At 43.4% G+C, this 16,820-nt stretch overlaps 1 protein-coding gene across 3 annotated transcripts; it reads right to left on the reverse strand.

Moving 5' to 3' along the window:
* Positions 1-4,377: 4,377 nt before the first annotated feature.
* On the reverse strand, positions 4,378-15,613 carry MRPS10 (mitochondrial ribosomal protein S10). 3 transcript variants are annotated; one of them, XM_021098698.2, is made up of 7 exons: positions 15,490-15,613; positions 11,212-11,276; positions 11,050-11,122; positions 8,496-8,632; positions 7,156-7,264; positions 5,712-5,801; positions 4,378-5,248 (listed from the first exon to the last, which is right to left on the reverse strand). In XM_021098698.2, exons 1-7 carry the CDS (start codon positions 15,589-15,591, stop codon positions 5,165-5,167), a joined length of 660 nt encoding a protein of 219 aa, XP_020954357.1. In that variant the 5' UTR covers positions 15,592-15,613; the 3' UTR covers positions 4,378-5,164. The 3 variants fall into 3 exon arrangements, with proteins under 3 accessions (XP_020954357.1, XP_005666054.2, XP_003482233.2); XM_005665997.4 differs by having other exon boundaries at positions 11,050-11,119; positions 15,486-15,550; XM_003482185.5 differs by having other exon boundaries at positions 15,486-15,550.
* Between the last annotated feature and the right edge of the window lie 1,207 nt (positions 15,614-16,820).

Below are 16,820 nucleotides of genomic sequence, written 5' to 3' on the forward strand. Positions count from 1 at the left end.
ATCGTTAACCCACTGAGCAAGGGCAGGGACCGAACCCATGACCTCATGGTTCCTAGTCGGATTCGTTAACCACTGCGCCACGACGGGAACTCCCCCTCATGTTTTTCGATATTTAAGCAACACTGAGGAGTGGTTAAAGGATGGTACTTGTGCTCAAAAGATTGTCTGAATGAAACAGAACTTCATTTAGCTTCTGGCAGAGGAATCTAAAACTCAATGGGCTTTCCTGAGGGTCAGTCGCCCATGACCTGCCCTTAAATACCGCTGAGCTGTCGAGGTATAAATATATCGTTTTAAAGAGGATTAGGACTCCACAGAGAATGATAGCTTGAAGTGAGGAACAACAGTAAGGATTTAAGGAGGGCAGGGTTAGGAATTGAGCAGGGATTTGCAAAGAGAACCCTGGGGATCATGGGCATTCAACCCTAAGCCTGGCTCCAGGGGGAAATGCTTGCAAGCAATAAACCAGTGTCTGCAGAGTCCTAGATGGGCTGGGCCTTAAGCCCTACTGTTGTCTTCACACTCATGTTCTTGTGACCTGATAGGACCTTTCCTTGCTGAAGCTTAAACTCTCCCGCTGCCGCCTTAGTCAGGACCAATGTCAATCTTGAGACAACAGGGATTGCGCAGTGGGTTATGCTTCTTGCCTTTGTCCATACATATTTACATCTTTTTTTTTTTTTTTGGTCTTATTTTAGGGCTGCACCTGCAGCATATGGAAGTTCCCAGGCTAGGGGTTGAATCAGAGCTATAGCTGCTGGCCTACACCACAGCCATGGCAATGCCGGATCCTCAACCCACTGAGTGAGGCCAGGGATCAAACCTGCGTCCTCATGGATGCTAGTCAGATTCGTTTCCACTGAGCCATGATGGGAACTCCCATATTTACATCTTTTATTCCTTAGATTATTTCCCCCCAGTCAATCTCCTTAACTATAAGCTTTAGGGGAAATGATAGTACACTTTGCTAGTGTGTAAGGCCAAATAAATCTGGACTTTAGGTTTGAACGGTGTGCATCTGATATGTGGGCATCTGAGTGCAACCCAGGCTTTAAAAACTAGGTTCAAAAGCTGCCTCTGCTGTCACTAACCTCAACTCAGACAAATCAGCTTCACCTTTTCATCTCAGTTGCATTTGTAAACTGAAAGTGCAATCAAGTGGACAGGTCATATTTGGTTTTCTCTCCTATAAAATAGGGATAATAATAGTAACTACTCTATTGGGTTTTTATAAAGATTAAGATCACATCTGTAAATGACTATGTAAAATGCTTGGCATAATATATGGTGGTTATTATAAGAAGCATGTTACATGTTTTCTTATCTAAATTAAACTGCATAGCCATTGTAAGTATTATCCTCAGCTTAGACATATCAAGGTCTTTTCCAGCTGTGCTTTTTTTTTTTGACCAAGGCTGTGGCTTGCAGAAGTTCCAGGGCCAGGGACCGAACCCTCGCCACTGCAGTGACCCAAGACACAGCAGTGACAACACCAGATCCTTAACCCAATGAGCCACCAGGGAGCTCTTCAGCTGTTTTTTGTTTTTGTTTTTGCTTTTTAGGGCCATATTCACGGCATATGGAGGTTCCCAGGCTAGGGGTTCAATCAGAGCTACAGCTGCTGGCCACAGCCATAGCCACAGCAATGTGGGATCTGAGCTGCGTCTACAACCTACACCACAGCTCACAGCAATGCCAGATCCTTAACCCACTGAGTGAGGCCAGGGATCAAACCTGACACCTCATGGTTCCTAGTCAGATTCTTTTCTGCCGCGCCATGACAGGAACCACCCCGGCTGGTTTTTAAACAGGGCGGCACACAGCCATCCTGGAGTATCATCAAATTTGCACTGCCATCTGGTAATAGCTGGAATTTACTGAATGTCTATTGTGCGAGGTGCTTTATTAGTTACCTAATTTATTTATTTATTTGTCTTTTTAGGGCTGCACCTGCAGCATATGGAAGTTCCCAGACTAGGGGTAGAACCGAAGCTGTAGCCATCAGCCTAAACCACAGCTACAGCATTGTGGGATCTGAGCCACATCTGTGAGCCACAGCTCATGGCAATGCCAGATTCTTTAACCCACTGAGTGAGGCCAGGAATCGAACCCACGTCCTCATGGTTCCTAGTGGGGTTTGTTACCGCTGAGCCATGACAAGAACTGCATAAGTTGTCTACTAATACTCCAACCTTCTTAGGTATTATTTCCTATATTTTACTGATGAGTAAACTGAGGCTCTGACAGGGTTAAGTATCTTGCCTAAGTTTATAGCAGCTAGTGGGTTTGTACTCTTATCTGACTCAGGACTGTTTGACTCCAAAGTCCTTATTTTCTCTACTTGGCTACTCATGAATGTTGTTGTAAAGCTAACTTAATAATGTAAGAAAGGAAGAATGGAAGTTAACAAATACACATGGTTAAGAAAATAGATTAGGTAGTTCCCTGGTGGCTCAGTGGGTTAAGGATCCGGTGTTGTCACTACTGTGACTGGTTACAGCTGGTGTGGGTGTAGGTTTGATTCCTGGCCCTGAACTTCTACATGCCATGGCTCCAGCCAAAAAAATAGTAATAATAATAAAGAGAAAATAGACTAATGACTTGATATACAAGTAATTTTCTTTGAAAGCACTGAAACCAGACACTGAGTTTAATCTGTAGAGGTCTACCAATAATTTAAAACAGACCTTAAACTATTTAACTTACTATGGAAAGAAAATATACTTCAGATCAGAGAAAAATAACGAGCATTTCTGGGCTTCACCTCAATAAAAAAAAAACCCATCTCATTTCCTACCTGCCCTCTGGTTCTCCTGACATCAGGTCCACTTTTCTCTCCCCACCTCCCATCCCCACCACGAACAGAAAGTGAGACTGGGAAGTTCCCACTGTGGCACCGTGGGTTAAAGAATCCAGGGTTATCATAGCTGTGGGGTAGGTTGCAGCTGTGGCTCAGTTTCAATCCCTGGCCTGGGAACTTCCACATGCTGTGGATGCAGCCGTAATATTAAAAAAAAAAAAAAAAAAAAAGGAAGTGAGACTTGGACATTAATTCTAATTTTCAGAATATATGTTTACTCAGAAGGCCCAATTTTTAAAAAACCCACAAACTTTCTCAGTCTATCAAAATAAACTTACCTAGTTTATACCAAGAATAGGCTTTAAATATGTCAAAGAAATATCACTAATTTTTATTGTATATGTAGTTTATTTATATATATAATCTTAAAACAAGATTTTAATATATAATTTGAAGTCCTAAATAATCTGGTTTTTAGGATACTTCGGTCTGAAAATAGCTGGAAATGGATGGACACCTTTTTTAGAAATTTTTTTGGCCATGTCTATGGCATGCAAAACTACCCAGTCAGGGACTGAATCTACACCACAGCACTGACCTGAGCCACAGCAATCACAATACTGGATCCTTAACTGCCAAGCCACCTAGGAACTCCTAGACACCTTTAAAAGTGCTCTCATGAAGAGCCACTGGTGGTGTGTATGCAGAAGTCACCCTATTATAATAAATGATTGTCTGTAAAAAAAGCACAAAAAAAGATTAGATGTGGATCTGTATTTGAGGATTTCTTCTAAAGTGAAAATGAGTCACAATTACTGCTTTGCTAGATATAGTTACCATTATATTGCTCTTGTTTTACTTTTTTCTTTTTGTCTTTTCAGGGCCGCACCTATAGCATATGAAAGTTCCCAGGCTAGGGGTCGGATCAGAGCTGTAGCTGCTGACCTACAACACAGCTGGCAGCAACACCAGATCTGAGCCACATCTGCAACCTACACCACAGCTCATGGTAATGCCAGATCCTTAACCCACTGAGTGAGGCCAGGGATTGAACCCACATCCTCATGGTTCGTAACCCACTGAGCCACGGCGGGAACTCCCATGACTGGTTCTTAACCCTGAAGCTTAGACCAGGGCTAAGCACTCATCAGGCATTTGTGAATGACAAAGTCACCAACAGAGCTGTGAACAGAATGAGGTCACAGGGCACAAGGCTGTCATTCTTTTCATGTTAATTACAGTAATGTCAGTCTGATACACGAGCAGTGTACATTCAGAACATGCACACCTGATAGCAGGCTGGGAAAAGAGGACAGGGACTCTGATTTAAGGGGGGAAAAACTGAGACGTTGTAACCACCCCAGCGATGTGAAGGAAACCACAGAAGACATGGACCGGATTCTGCTGTAAAAAGGAAAGGAATCACTCCCTTGGGGTTGATTCACCAGCAGTTTCAGCCCACTGTCGTCGTGCCTTTTTCAGAGTTTTAACTACTATTTAGTTTCATGGAAAAGCAGACATCTCCAAACAAAAACAGTGCTGTTCACCCAAAGAAAGAGGCCTTATCAATGTGGAACTTAATAAGGAAAAGTATTTATTTGTGCCTTGCACAATTTTCAAAAGCCATTATTTCTATTCAATTTTTGGTATTTACTAGAATGCTGGGTGCAGAGTTAACATAAGAAAAGCTTGCTGGATAAATAAATTACAGGATGAATGAAATGATTCAGGCAGTAATCTCATGAATGTTCAAATTCCATGTTGGTGACCCTTCTAGACAGCCCTGTAAGGGTTTGGGCCACAGCAGAATTCAGGACATGCCATAAATGAGCTTGCTCTCCTGCAAAGTACACCCATTTTTAAGAATGTAATGTTTACATGAGAATTTGGAGGTCACCACCCCCAAACTAGCATTTGCCAGTCTGAACTAAGGTAAGTATCAAAAACTTTAACTGCTCAGGGTTAAGTTAATCAAAACTTCCTTGTAGGTACTTTGAAAGAATAAAAATGTGTGAGGAATATCTGAAACACCTGCAGATGAATGAAACAATATAAACCACAAACTAATGATTGAACAACAGCAGAATAACAAATATGAATTTGACTCTTGGTACAGAGTGGTCCAAAAGGTTTGCTGGCATTTGTTAAACATCAGAACTGAAACAGTGACATGTATAAAAGAACAGATAAAATAGTCCAATGTGTCACCCAAGTTCTAACCCCTGCTTCCACTGGTCAGGGTATGTGGCCTTAGGAGAAGTTAGGTGGACGCGAAACTGTCTTCGCTGAGGGCTCCCCTGCCTTGACACGCTGGTCTGGCCCGCCCTCACTGCACACCCCGGAACAAGCGGTGGCGCTGAGACTTTATGACTTGCTCTCTTCTTTCTCCTCTGGCATTGTTTCCCAGATTGGCTTCCTGATGTGTTCTGGTAATTGTTCTAATTTTGTCTAAAGAGAGAAAAACAAAATTATAACGTGGATGGACTTAAGTGAACTCCTCAGCCACAAACTGGATTTATTCGTTCTGTTCCCTCAAGTCCTCTCGACTTTTCTCTTCTATCCTCTCATCTTGCTGCAGGGCTTTGACACAGAGGCAAGGAAACTCGATGGTACATGAAACACTCTCACACGTATAACCCGTCTGATCCTCAGCACTCTCCACAGAACGCCAGTTAATGTGGAACCCATGTCTAGACACCCACTGAGAGGAAGGGAGGTGTCAGAGGTGGCACCAGGAGGACGTGGGCCGCAGGGCCGCAGTGCGCTGAGCTGCCACCACCGCACAGGTTGCCCCTAACCACCGAAGCAACTGCCTCCAGGTCCTCCCCTCCACCTAGTAGCCAGACTCAAGGGGCCATGTAGCAACACAACACAGATCTCCTTCCAACAGAGGTGGGAACTCAAGCCATACCTTTGTGACTTCCATGGCAACTCCTTCAGGTAAGTTTCGCTGAATATATTCCAAGTAGACATCTGCTGTACTTCCAGTGAGATGTTCTAACTAAAATTTCAAACATGAAAGCAGTTCATGCTACACTGTTAAAGTCAAAATTTTAAGGTCTTTTTTTTGTAGTAGTAGAATCTTTTCTTCTATGAAATCGATCAGAATTTGAAAGGAAAAAAGTGTAGACCCTTGATTTGAGCTAGTTGAGGGGAGCACGGCCCCATGCCCCTTCCTCCCAAATGCCTTAAAGCCAGGGCTTCACAGAACCCAGCTGGCAAGCACAGTATCAAAACAGTATACTAAGAAGAGTTTCACAAAACACCTCAAAACAAAAGAAACAAAAGACTAAATTATAAGACAGAGTCAGTCAGATTTTCTGTGTGTTCCATGGCAAGGTGATTTTTGATTTTTCTTTTTCATTTAAGGGTAGGATAACATCTTCATTGTATTTGTATCCTTAATGCCTACAACATACTTCTCATATAAAAAGATGCAAAAGCACTTGTTTTAACAATTACCCATCTGGAGTTCCCATCGTGGTACAGCGGAAACGAATCCAACTAGGAACTCTGAGGTTGCAGGTTTGATCCCTGGCTCAGCGGGTTAAGGATCTGGCATTGTCATGAGCTGTGGTGTAGGTTGCAGACGTGGTGGATCCTGCGTTGCTGTGGTGTAGGCCGGCAGCTCCGATTAGACCCCTAGCTTGGGAACCTCCATATGCCGCGGGTGCGGCCCTAAAAAGACAAAAGGCAAAAAAATAAAATAAAATTTACCAATGTTAACACTTACCAATCATCTACTATGTGACCAAGTGTTTAAGTGCTTCAGATAAATATCTCATTTAATCCTCACACTAGCCGTACCAGACAGAGACTATTATCATTTCCACTCTCTGGGGGAGGAGGGGGGGCACAAGTCACACAGCAGGAGACGCCAGTACCTGGACTTAGCTGTGTGACTCCAGAGCCCTAGTTTTCCTTAACTGCAAGGCTATGAGGAAATGGGTAGCTGCCCAAATGAATGATAACCAATGAATAAAAACCTTAATGCGCCCATCACAGGCATGGAAATCCAGCGAGCAGTGAAAAGACCTGCTAGAGCTGAGTGAAAACTTAGCCAGAATTTTCCAAATATAAGCAACACTTATTCCAATGCTAGCTTGAGTGTATAAAAATTAGTCGCCCTAGTCTGTATTACTGAGTTAAAGTATGAACTACTCTGAAGGATGGCTTTACTTGAGTTTGATTTTCCTCTCATGCTGCTTCCATGACAAACAGACATTTACCCTTTCCACACTATCAGGCGTGGGCCGACGGATTGGAAGTCCACTCAGCCAGGGTTAAAGGCAAGTTATGATGCTAGTGCTAGTGTGACATTTGGGGCATTTAAAAAATGCCTGAGACAAACTTACCTCTAAACATCTATAAAGGGTTCTCATTTCATACTGAACTCTGTGCTTCTTGAAAATATGCACTGATTTGAGAAGAGTAAATCGCTCTATTTTCCTTGGAGGCTCATGTCTGGAAAATTAATGGGCAAAGCAACATACTTAAGCTAAGTGATGTTCAAACCTGAGTCACTGATATCAAAGCATGATTCCGCAATTTTGTAGGTCAGGCTCACGCTCAATTATAGGCATTAACTACCATTAACGACTTCCATTTGTCAAGACTCTCATCTCTAACAACTCCTGTCATGAAGCTCAGGCCAAAATAAACCTGCAGACAGCAACAGGACCATCTGCCATAGATCTAAAAACAAGCCTTGGCATGCAAGTGAATGCACACATGCACACACACAAACACGTGCACGCATCACCAGTTTTCACACCCTTGAGGTCCCACAATGACCAAATACATGAACTGTGAGGAGCAGCACCGTGTGTTGACACAGTTGTAATGCTCTGCCATGTGTGATAATCACACAACTATTGTCTGTTACGGGAAATGTGTGGGTTCCTTCAGCTCTGTTAGAAGGCAGGGGTGGCGAAGCCCCAAAGGGGCCTTGTTCAACATCAGAAGGAGCTGCAGCTGTACTGGACCCTGCAGTGACGTCAAGGCTCGCCTTGCTCATGCACAAAAGTTCTAGGTGAGTGGTGTTTCTTAAGGCGGTTCTGACAATGGCTATAATAGCAAAGACCATTGATTCCAACAGGCCCAAAAGGTCTGCCTCCCTGCCCCATGGCGATCCAGACACGAGGGCTTCTGGGCCTCCTTATGTCTCCACAATTTCTAGAGAAAGGATTCCCTCATTTTCCTTGTTCACCCATCCTAGCATTTAAAAATGCCGGTAGGAGTTCCTGTTGTGGCTCAGTGGTTAACGAATCCAACTAGGAACCATGAGGTTGCGGGTTCGATCCCTGGCCTTGATCAGTGGGTTAACGACCCAGTGTTGCTGTGAGCTGTGGTGTAGGTTGCTGATTTGGCTCGGATCCCATGTTGCTGTGGCTGTGGCGTAGGCCAGCAGCTACAGCTCCGATTAGACCCCTAGCCTGGGAACCTCCATATGCCGCAGGAGCGGCCCTAGAAAAGGCAGAAAGACAAAAAATAAAAATAAAAAAATAAATAAAATAAAAATGCTGGTAGACAAGAAGGAATGATCCTGCTTGGGGTAACATCACAATTCTAAATGCTCCCCATGATGAGGCTGTGTCCTACTTTGAGAGCTCAGACCTAGCTGGGTCTGGCACCATTTTCCTGCTTGATTGTGTTACGGCAGCTGAAAGATCAGATTAAGAAAGTCCATACTTACACCTTAATAGAGATGCCAAGTTCTTTAGCAGCAAGCACGGCAAAGTATTCATAACTGTCCAAAACAGCCTTATCATGGCCTTTTACTAAAACTGACAGGCGCTTATATAATGTGTCTGGTTCATCAGAAATGGTTATCTACAATTTCAAAAATCAAAAAGAAAAGTTTTGATCACAGTTCCTCTAATATTTATAACTGGAAAACTTAACTAAAATACAGGTTGAATCAAAAGGATTTTCAAGCAACCTACAAAATCACCAATGGAACCTTCGAGTTTACTAGTTATTGAACCCCAAATTCACCACGGGAAAGGACTTTGGGGTCTGTTAATAAAAGTAGCCTGGTCAGCAGACCTGGGCTGAGAATTAATCTGCCACTTCGAGCTGAGTGACACTGGACAAGTCATCTAATCTCATGGCACTTTAGTTTTCTTCTATATAAACAGGACAGTACCCGTGCTACAGCTCACAATACTTCTCTCTGGAACAAATAAGAAAGCAGGGACATAAGTGTTTATAAATTATAAGGCACTGTTAAACAAGGGCGAGCCACTGCTATTCATAGTCTTCTCATTAGATTGTGTCCGCGTTTATTTTGCCTGCCCTAATAAAATTACTCATTTCTCATTAAAATGTTATGACACTGACTGTAAATATAACTTCTACTTCTTCCACCCTATAACTTAAAGATCTTAGAAATAATGGGTTTGACATTTCTGACTTTATTCCAAGAGGTGAATTATCTTCGCTTCATTCATCCAGCAAACCAGTAAACCAGTAATTTATATTACTAATCCAATGATTCAGGGTTAAATTACTTTGTCCCTGAAAGAAGATCTACTTACTGACTAGGAAGCTAGACATTCATTCTCAAGCTCTCCAAAGAGACAGAATATACTGATATTCTATCTGCTGAGGGACAAGGGAGGAGGAATATAGCCCAAAGAGTGATCTGGTTGGTTTCTACAGGGTTTTAAAGATATTCTGAATGTTACAAATGTTAAAAATCAAAAGACTCTGCATAAAAAAAAAAAAAATCTGAATTTCAGAGTTCCCAATGTGGCACAGCAGCAATGAATCCGACTAGGAACCATGAGGTTTCGGGTTTGATCCCTGGTCTCGCTCAGTGAGTTAAGGATCCAGCGTTGCTGTGAGCTGTGGTGTAGGTCGCAGACATGGCTCGGATCTGCTGTTGCTGTGGCTGTAACATAGGCTGGCAGCTGCTGTAGCTCCGATTCCACCCCCTAGCCTGGGAACCTCCACATGCCATGGTGCAGCCCTAAAAAGCAAAAAAATAAAATAAAATAAAATAAAAATCTGAATTTCATTTAGTGTGGAAAATTTTGACAATCTGACATTATTGCCTGATTTCCCACATGTCAACAAGTGGCTAGTGTAGCAGCTGTCTTGCTTATAAAGGGCAAGCCTGTCACTGTCATCCTGTCACCTTTTCTTACAGGCCTGGCTCACACAGGCGTCTGAGCTGGAGACCTCATGGAAATATGTCCAGTATCTACCAAGTGCAAACATTGAACCAGCAGTCCTTTAGGTGGAACCCAATTCCACTCTGGTGTGCGCATGCACAGACATATATATACAGACAAAGGTCTAGAAGGATTTGTACAAAACTATGAAAGGGAATTACTTTTGTGGGGTGGAACTGGAAGCATTTGGAACTTGTAAGGAATTTTTTTTTTTTTTTTTTTTTTTTTTTATTTATTTATTTATTTTTTTTTTTGTCTTTTGTCTTTTTGTCTTTTGTTGTTGTTGTTGTTGTTGTTGTTGCTATTTCTTGGGCCGCTCCCGCGGCATATGGAGATTCCCAGGCTAGGGGTTGAATCGGAGCTGTAGCCACCGGCCTACGCCAGAGCCACAGCAACGCGGGATCCGAGCCGCGTCTGCAACCTACACCACAGCTCACGGCAACGCCGGATCGTTAACCCACTGAGCAAGGGCAGGGACCGAACCCGCAACCTCGTGGTTCCTAGTCGGATTCGTTAACCACTGCGCCACGACGGGAACTCCTGTAAGGAATTTTTTAAACTACAATTAACATGAAAGCTGGGCTGGTGGAATCATGGTTTTCACTCAAAGGAAACAAGGTTACACAGCTGCTCCTGGATTTTCCCAACTTGTGATGATGCTCTTTCTCCCTGTGAACAAGAAAGCACTATCCAGGTCCAGGCTCGGTATCTTAAAATGAAAACAAAGACTGGAAGGCTACCAGAAAAAAATGTTTCTGTAACATGATAACCAAGTATTTGGCATCATTAAGTATGACAACTGTCCACTCTATGCTGAGCTAAAAGCAAAAGGCTGCTCACTCCCACAGTTATTTGGGATAAGTAATCGATTCAATTAACACTTACCCTGATAGCCTGACAGAGACTGGCAGCACTCAGGGACATCAGAACACTCTCCTCAGGTGCCCCGTGCACCAGTATTCCAGAACATTTTTTAATTCATCAAGTGTTTGGAAAACAGCTCCAAATAGAATAATGATGCAAATTCACTGCTTATGTAGCTTCCCATGTCAAGAAATACAGAGTACCTACCTCAGGCTTGGTCATATCCTTGGGAACATCAACGTGTAGGTTTGAAAACTGTACCCACTTCATAGTGGTGCTGCTACATGCGGAAACAAAGAGAAACCTAAGTAAAACAGCACTAAGACTCCGTTTTCTTATTCAATTTCACACATCCAATTATATACTTACAGAAGAAAGCCACCATTTTTGGCCGTACTGCTCCTGGAACTGCTTACAGAAAAATTTCTTGAACCCTTAAAAAAAGGGGGATGCGTATTAGAATTAAAGTCAACCCCCAAAAGATTCACGGTTTCCATTAAAAACAAAAAGATGGGGAGTTCCCGTCGTGGCGCAGTGGTTAACGAATCCGACTAGGAACCATGAGGTTGCGGGTTCGGTCCCTGCCCTTGCTCAGTGGGTTAACGATCTGGTGTTGCTGTGAGCTGTGGTGTAGGTTGCAGACACGGCTCGGATCCCGCGTTGCTGTGGCTCTGGCGTAGGCTGGCAGCTACAGCTCCGATTAGACCCCTAGCCTGGGAACCTCCATATGCCGCAGGAGCGGCCCTAGAAAAGGCAGAAAGACAAAAAAAAAAAAAAAAAAAAAGATGCCAAAGATGCTTCAAATAACAGGCTATCTCATTATTTCAGATATTGGGGTAACTAAAATGTCAAATTAGCTTTTCTTTTTCTCTTCCTTTTTTGGCGGTCCTGTGGCATATGGAGTTCCTGGGCCAGAGATCAAATCCAAGCTGCAGTTGTGACTTACACCACAGCTGTGGCCATGCTGGATCCTTAACCTACTGTGCTAGGCCAAGTATCAAACCTGAGTCCCAGCGTTCCAGAGATGCTGCCGATCCCATTGCACCACAGCAGGAACTCCTAGACTTCACTTTTAAAAAGGAGGTGTAGAGTTAATAATCAAAAAGGATTCTCAAAATACTAGAGACTCTTTATCATTTATCTTTTTTTTTTTTTTTTTTAAGGGCCTCAGGTGCAGCACATGGAAGTTCCCAGGCTAGGGTTCAAACTGGACCTACACCTGCCAGCCTACACCACAGCCACAGCAACACCAGATCTGAGCCATGTCTGTGACCTACACTGCAGTTCACAACAATGCAGGATCCTTAACTCACAGAAGGAGGCTACGGATGGAACCAGCATCCTCATGGATACTAGTTGGGTTCGTTTCTACTGAGCCATAATGGGAACTCTGAAACTATCTTTTAAAGCTCAGGAATAAGAACTTAAAAAAAAAAAAAAATCCTCACATTAAAAGAACAGCTATGAGCTAAATGTGCAGACATGAAGGAAAAAAAGTGTGACTTCATTTGCCCATTATTTTTTACAGATTAAATGTTTTTCAATATAATACTTATTTACATATTTTTAAGCATTAAAATTGTCTTTATAATTTAGTTTATGACTCAGAGTTGGGAGATTTTTTTTTTTCATTTTCTAACGCTTTATTGAAGTATAATTGGCTTACAATTTTGTGACAGTTTCTGCTGTACAAGTGACTCAGCTATACATGTACACACATCCACTCTCCTTCAGATCCTTTCCCATAGGTCATCACAGAATACTGGGCAGAGTTCCCTACACTACACAGCAAGTCCCTGCTGGCCAGTCAAAGAGTCGGAAAGATTTTGAAATCAAATCTATGGTTACCAAAGGGGAAACATGGAGAAGAGGGATGAATTAGAAGTTTTGGATTAATATATACACCCTACCATATGTTAAATAATCATCAAGGACCTACGGTAGGGCACAGGGAAATCATTCTTTAAAAAAAACTTTAAAAAAGAGTTGGAATAAGAATTTGAAGGTATCCTTCCTTTTGAAGATTTCCCAGCATATGCATGTCTTGGTTTGGCTGGGATAACTAGGTTATAAATAAATTGAGACACATACCAGAATTTACACTCATGTTTTATCACTGCTGTTCCTCATAGTGCAACAATCCAGCCTTTCTAAATCTTTTATTGTCAGCTCCCCCTGGTGGAACAAAACCTATAGTTGTAGGAAACCTATAGTTCCATATATTACTTGTAATTTGCCACTGAGATTTAAAAGTGTAACCTGAGGAGTTCCCTTCGTGGCTCAGCAGTTAACGAACCCAACTAGGATCCATGAGGATGTGGGTTCAATCTCTGGCTTTGCTCAGTGGGCTAAGGATCCAGCGTTGCCGTGAGCTGTGGTGTATGTAGGACGCAGACGTGGCACTGATTCAACCCCTAGCCTGGGAACCTCCATATGCCATGAGTGCAGTCCTAAAAGGCAAAAAAATAAAATAAAAATAAAAGTGTAAACTGGAAAAGCTCAATAGGATCCTTTTCCTCCTTTCTTTCTCTCTTTTTCTTTCTTTCTTTTTTGGCTGCACCTACAGCATGTGCAATTCCCTCACCAGGGATCCAACCCACGCCACGGTAGTAACCCAGGCTGCTGCAGTGAAAACACCAGATTCTTAACCCACTGTGTCACAAAAGCTCTCCCAGAATCCTTAAATATACTTTGAGGATGAGAATAACAGTTTACTACAAATGAAACTTAAAACAGCTGAGGGTCACCTAAGTATGTTTTTAAAAGTCTATTCTTAGCTTATTGTCCTTCCTCTCTTCTTTACTTGAGATGGACGCAAATTGAAACTTTCACAATCGCCCCTGGATCAAGGGGGAAAAATAAAGAAAGGAATTCAAACACAATACAAGGCAGTAAAAGAAAACTCCTTTCCCACATTTATGCCAGTGGCCACCCCAATAATCCGGTTGTGCAGAAGGACCTCAGGTCTAAGGAATACAACACTTCCCAGGCATCTTCTCCGGGTATAAACCCCTGCTTTAAAAAGTTGAAGCCTAATGTGCTGTTCAACCTACAAATGAATCTTAGGAAGTTCTTAAGTTTTCTTTCTTTTTTGTCTTTCTAGGGCCGAACCTAAGGCATATGGAATTTTCCAGGCTGGGGGTCGAATGGGAGCTGTAACTGCCAGCCTACCTCACAGCCACAGCAACGCCAGATCCGAGCTGTGTCAGGATCTACACCACAGCTCACGGCAACACTGAAGCCTTAACCTACTGTGCAGGGTCAGGGATCAAACCCACGTCCTCATGGATACTAATCGGGTTTGTTACAGCTAAGCCACAACAGGGACTCCCTCCTTTTTTTTTTTTTTTGAAGGCATAAGCTGTAGTCTGGTAACTGTGTCTTAAAAATAGCTCAAAATTTCAATCTCTAACACCACCTGCCTTTTCTTAAAAACACTGGTTCTTAAATTCTGGTCCGAGGACATTTTCACTGTGGGCTGGAGAGATTAAACTTACTTCCATAATAATAGTAAGACGTTATTTGCAACTTTGCCATTCTGTCACCAGTGTGCAGTGAAGTTTTCCAGACACTGTGGTATAGCAACAGACTGCAGAAGCTGCTGTGAAACCCCAGCTGTCTTCTATTAAGCCAAAATCAGAGATGTGCAAAAACATCTCTTCTCACTAAATTTGTTTCGGAAAATCTAGTTGTACCCCATACAAAGATTAATTACGTTAACATGTAATGAGTTTATTAGTGTTATTTTAATTTTTTACTTTTCTTTTTAGGGCTGCAGGTGCAGCATACGGAAATTCCCAGGCTAGGGATTGAATGGGAGCTGCAGCTGAGGGCCTACACCACAGCCACAGCAAAGCGGGATCCGAGCCCCGTCTGCGACCTACACTGCAGCTCATGGTAACGCTGGATCCTTAACCCACTGAGCGAAGCCAGGAATCCAACCCGCGTCCTCATGGATGCTAGTAGGGTTCCATACTGCTGCGCCACAATGGGAACTCCCAGCGCTATTTTTAAAGGAAAACGCATTTTAAAGATTCTTGGTTGTAATTTCCAGTAAGCTAAACATTCACAGCTAAAACCCACAAAAATAAAAGCTCTCTGGAGTCCTCAACCATTTTTAGAGTGTAAAGGGGTGCTAAGGCTAACTTGAGAACTGATGCTAAAGGTTTTGTTTCTTTCTCCAAAGAACCGAGCAGAGGTTATCCAACCAACTCCTCTGACTTCAGCGACTCTCATCTAAGTCTCAGAAACCCGGCTATCAGCAAGGTATCTCAGTCTGGTTCCGCGGGAAGCGTCAAAGGTCTCATGCCACCTCATTTCAGAGAGATGAAACTTCCTGCCTGTTCTGAGCCTCGGTTTATTTCGCAAATGTGAAAGGCCGGGTCTGGAACTTTCGCTGTCCTATATTCTTTACAGCTTTGACACTCTGATTCTTCCTGTTGCCCTGACTCATTACGTTTTATCCTATGAAAAGAAACTCGACAAAACATCAGCCCTTTTCTCGCTCCTTCCCTGCAAACAACGGGCTGAGATAAGGAATAAATATCGCGGAGGGCTCCAGATTGGCAGAACGACACGCGACGGCCAGACATAGAGGCAACTGTATCCGTAAGTCCGCCTAATACCCTCAGCGCGCCCGGTACCTGCCAGAGACGCCGGGCCAGCGCCCCAAACGCCGTTCGCGCCGCCATCTTGCCGCCCCAGCTTCCCGGGATCGCTTCCGGGGTCACAGAGCCATCCTCTGACCATAGAGTTCCGCAAAAGGAAAGAGTGTATCCCTGTGTTCCGGCTCAGGAACAACCATAGAGACGTGATCCTACGCTCTCTGAGGGTGGGACTGTGAATACAGCCAGCTTCCTTCCGGTCGCAGCCGGGCCGGTAAAGCTTCAGCTGGTACCTGGAGGGATACTGAATTCCGCCAGCGTTTCCCTCTTCAAATTACGGTTCCTGTTTTGTTGGAGGCAAACATAACAAATACATGCTTGGAAAAAAAGTATATATTGATGTCATGTCAGCTGATATATTGACAATGTTATCTCTGAGTTAGTGGATTAATGGTTGATTTATTTTCCCGTTATGACGCAGCGAAGCGCTTGTGTACCCGTGGCCCGCAGAAAGCCAAAGTGACAGCGGGAGTTCGCTCCAAAGTAAGGATTTATTGCAGGGCGCCAAGCAAGGGAGTGGGAGACAAGCCTTAGATGTACTCCAACTTGGTCTTTGAGTTAGGTGGGTTTTGTTTTGTTTTGTTTTAAGAGGAAGAGCAAAACAGCTGGGATTAGTCATTGTCTTGTGACATTTCTGAATTGTAGAGTCAAGAGTCATGATGTCACTGGTTTAACGATTCCCTGGCCAGGTGGTCCAAAGCTCCTGGTCTCTTAGCTCATTTTGCCCTGGAGGAACGACCTGAGGTTGTACTTAAGTGATGATGTCTGTAATAGCCATAGTCTTGGCAGGTTATCCAGGGGCCCTTCCGGAACCGGATTACGTCTTTCAATTGTGACATTCACAATTGGCTGGTCTCTCTTAGCCAGAGGAGTTTTCCCATAGCTCTGCAACTCTATTGCGGCTTCTTCCAGGGCTCTTCAGCCCGTCTCTGCCTTGAGTAGCTTCAGCTGGGTGACAGTTCTGCAGCTGTCAATGATGGTGACATTACAGCTTGAGAACAATCTTACGTGTGTTATCTAATCTGATCCTCACAAGAATACATACATTTTATCCTAATTTAAAAGGTGAAAAAACCGAAGCCCAGAGTGAAATGACTCAAAGTCATTATGATGAGTTAGTTACAGCTGAACCAATGACCATCATCAAAAATCCTAGTTCCGGAGTTACCATTGTGGCTCAGCAGAAACGAATTGAGCATCCATGAAGATTCAGGTTCGATCCCCGGCCTCGCTCAGTGGGTTAAGGATCCAGCGTTGCCATAAGTTGTGGTGTAGGTCGAAGACACAGCTCGGATCCCACGTTGCTGTGGCTGT

Source organism: Sus scrofa, chromosome 7 (genome assembly GCF_054392235.1).
Source record: "Sus scrofa isolate SSC_HxYL_T2T_F1_AM1 chromosome 7, Sscrofa_HxYL_maternal_Yorkshire_Landrace_v2.0, whole genome shotgun sequence".
Lineage (NCBI taxonomy): Eukaryota > Metazoa > Chordata > Mammalia > Artiodactyla > Suidae > Sus > Sus scrofa.

Bases quoted from the DNA above. Each gene is read 5' to 3' on its own strand.
- MRPS10 (XM_021098698.2), bottom strand. From the start codon at position 15,591: ATGGTCAGAGGATGGCTCTGTGACCCCGGAAGCGATCCCGGGAAGCTG. The intron at 7,265-8,495 runs GTAAGTATGGAC...TTAATTTTCCAG, and splicing joins CTTGGCATCTCTATTAAGGT to ACATGAGCCTCCAAGGAAAA. The intron at 5,249-5,711 runs GTATGGCTTGAG...TTCTCTCTTTAG, and splicing joins TTGCCATGGAAGTCACAAAG to ACAAAATTAGAACAATTACC.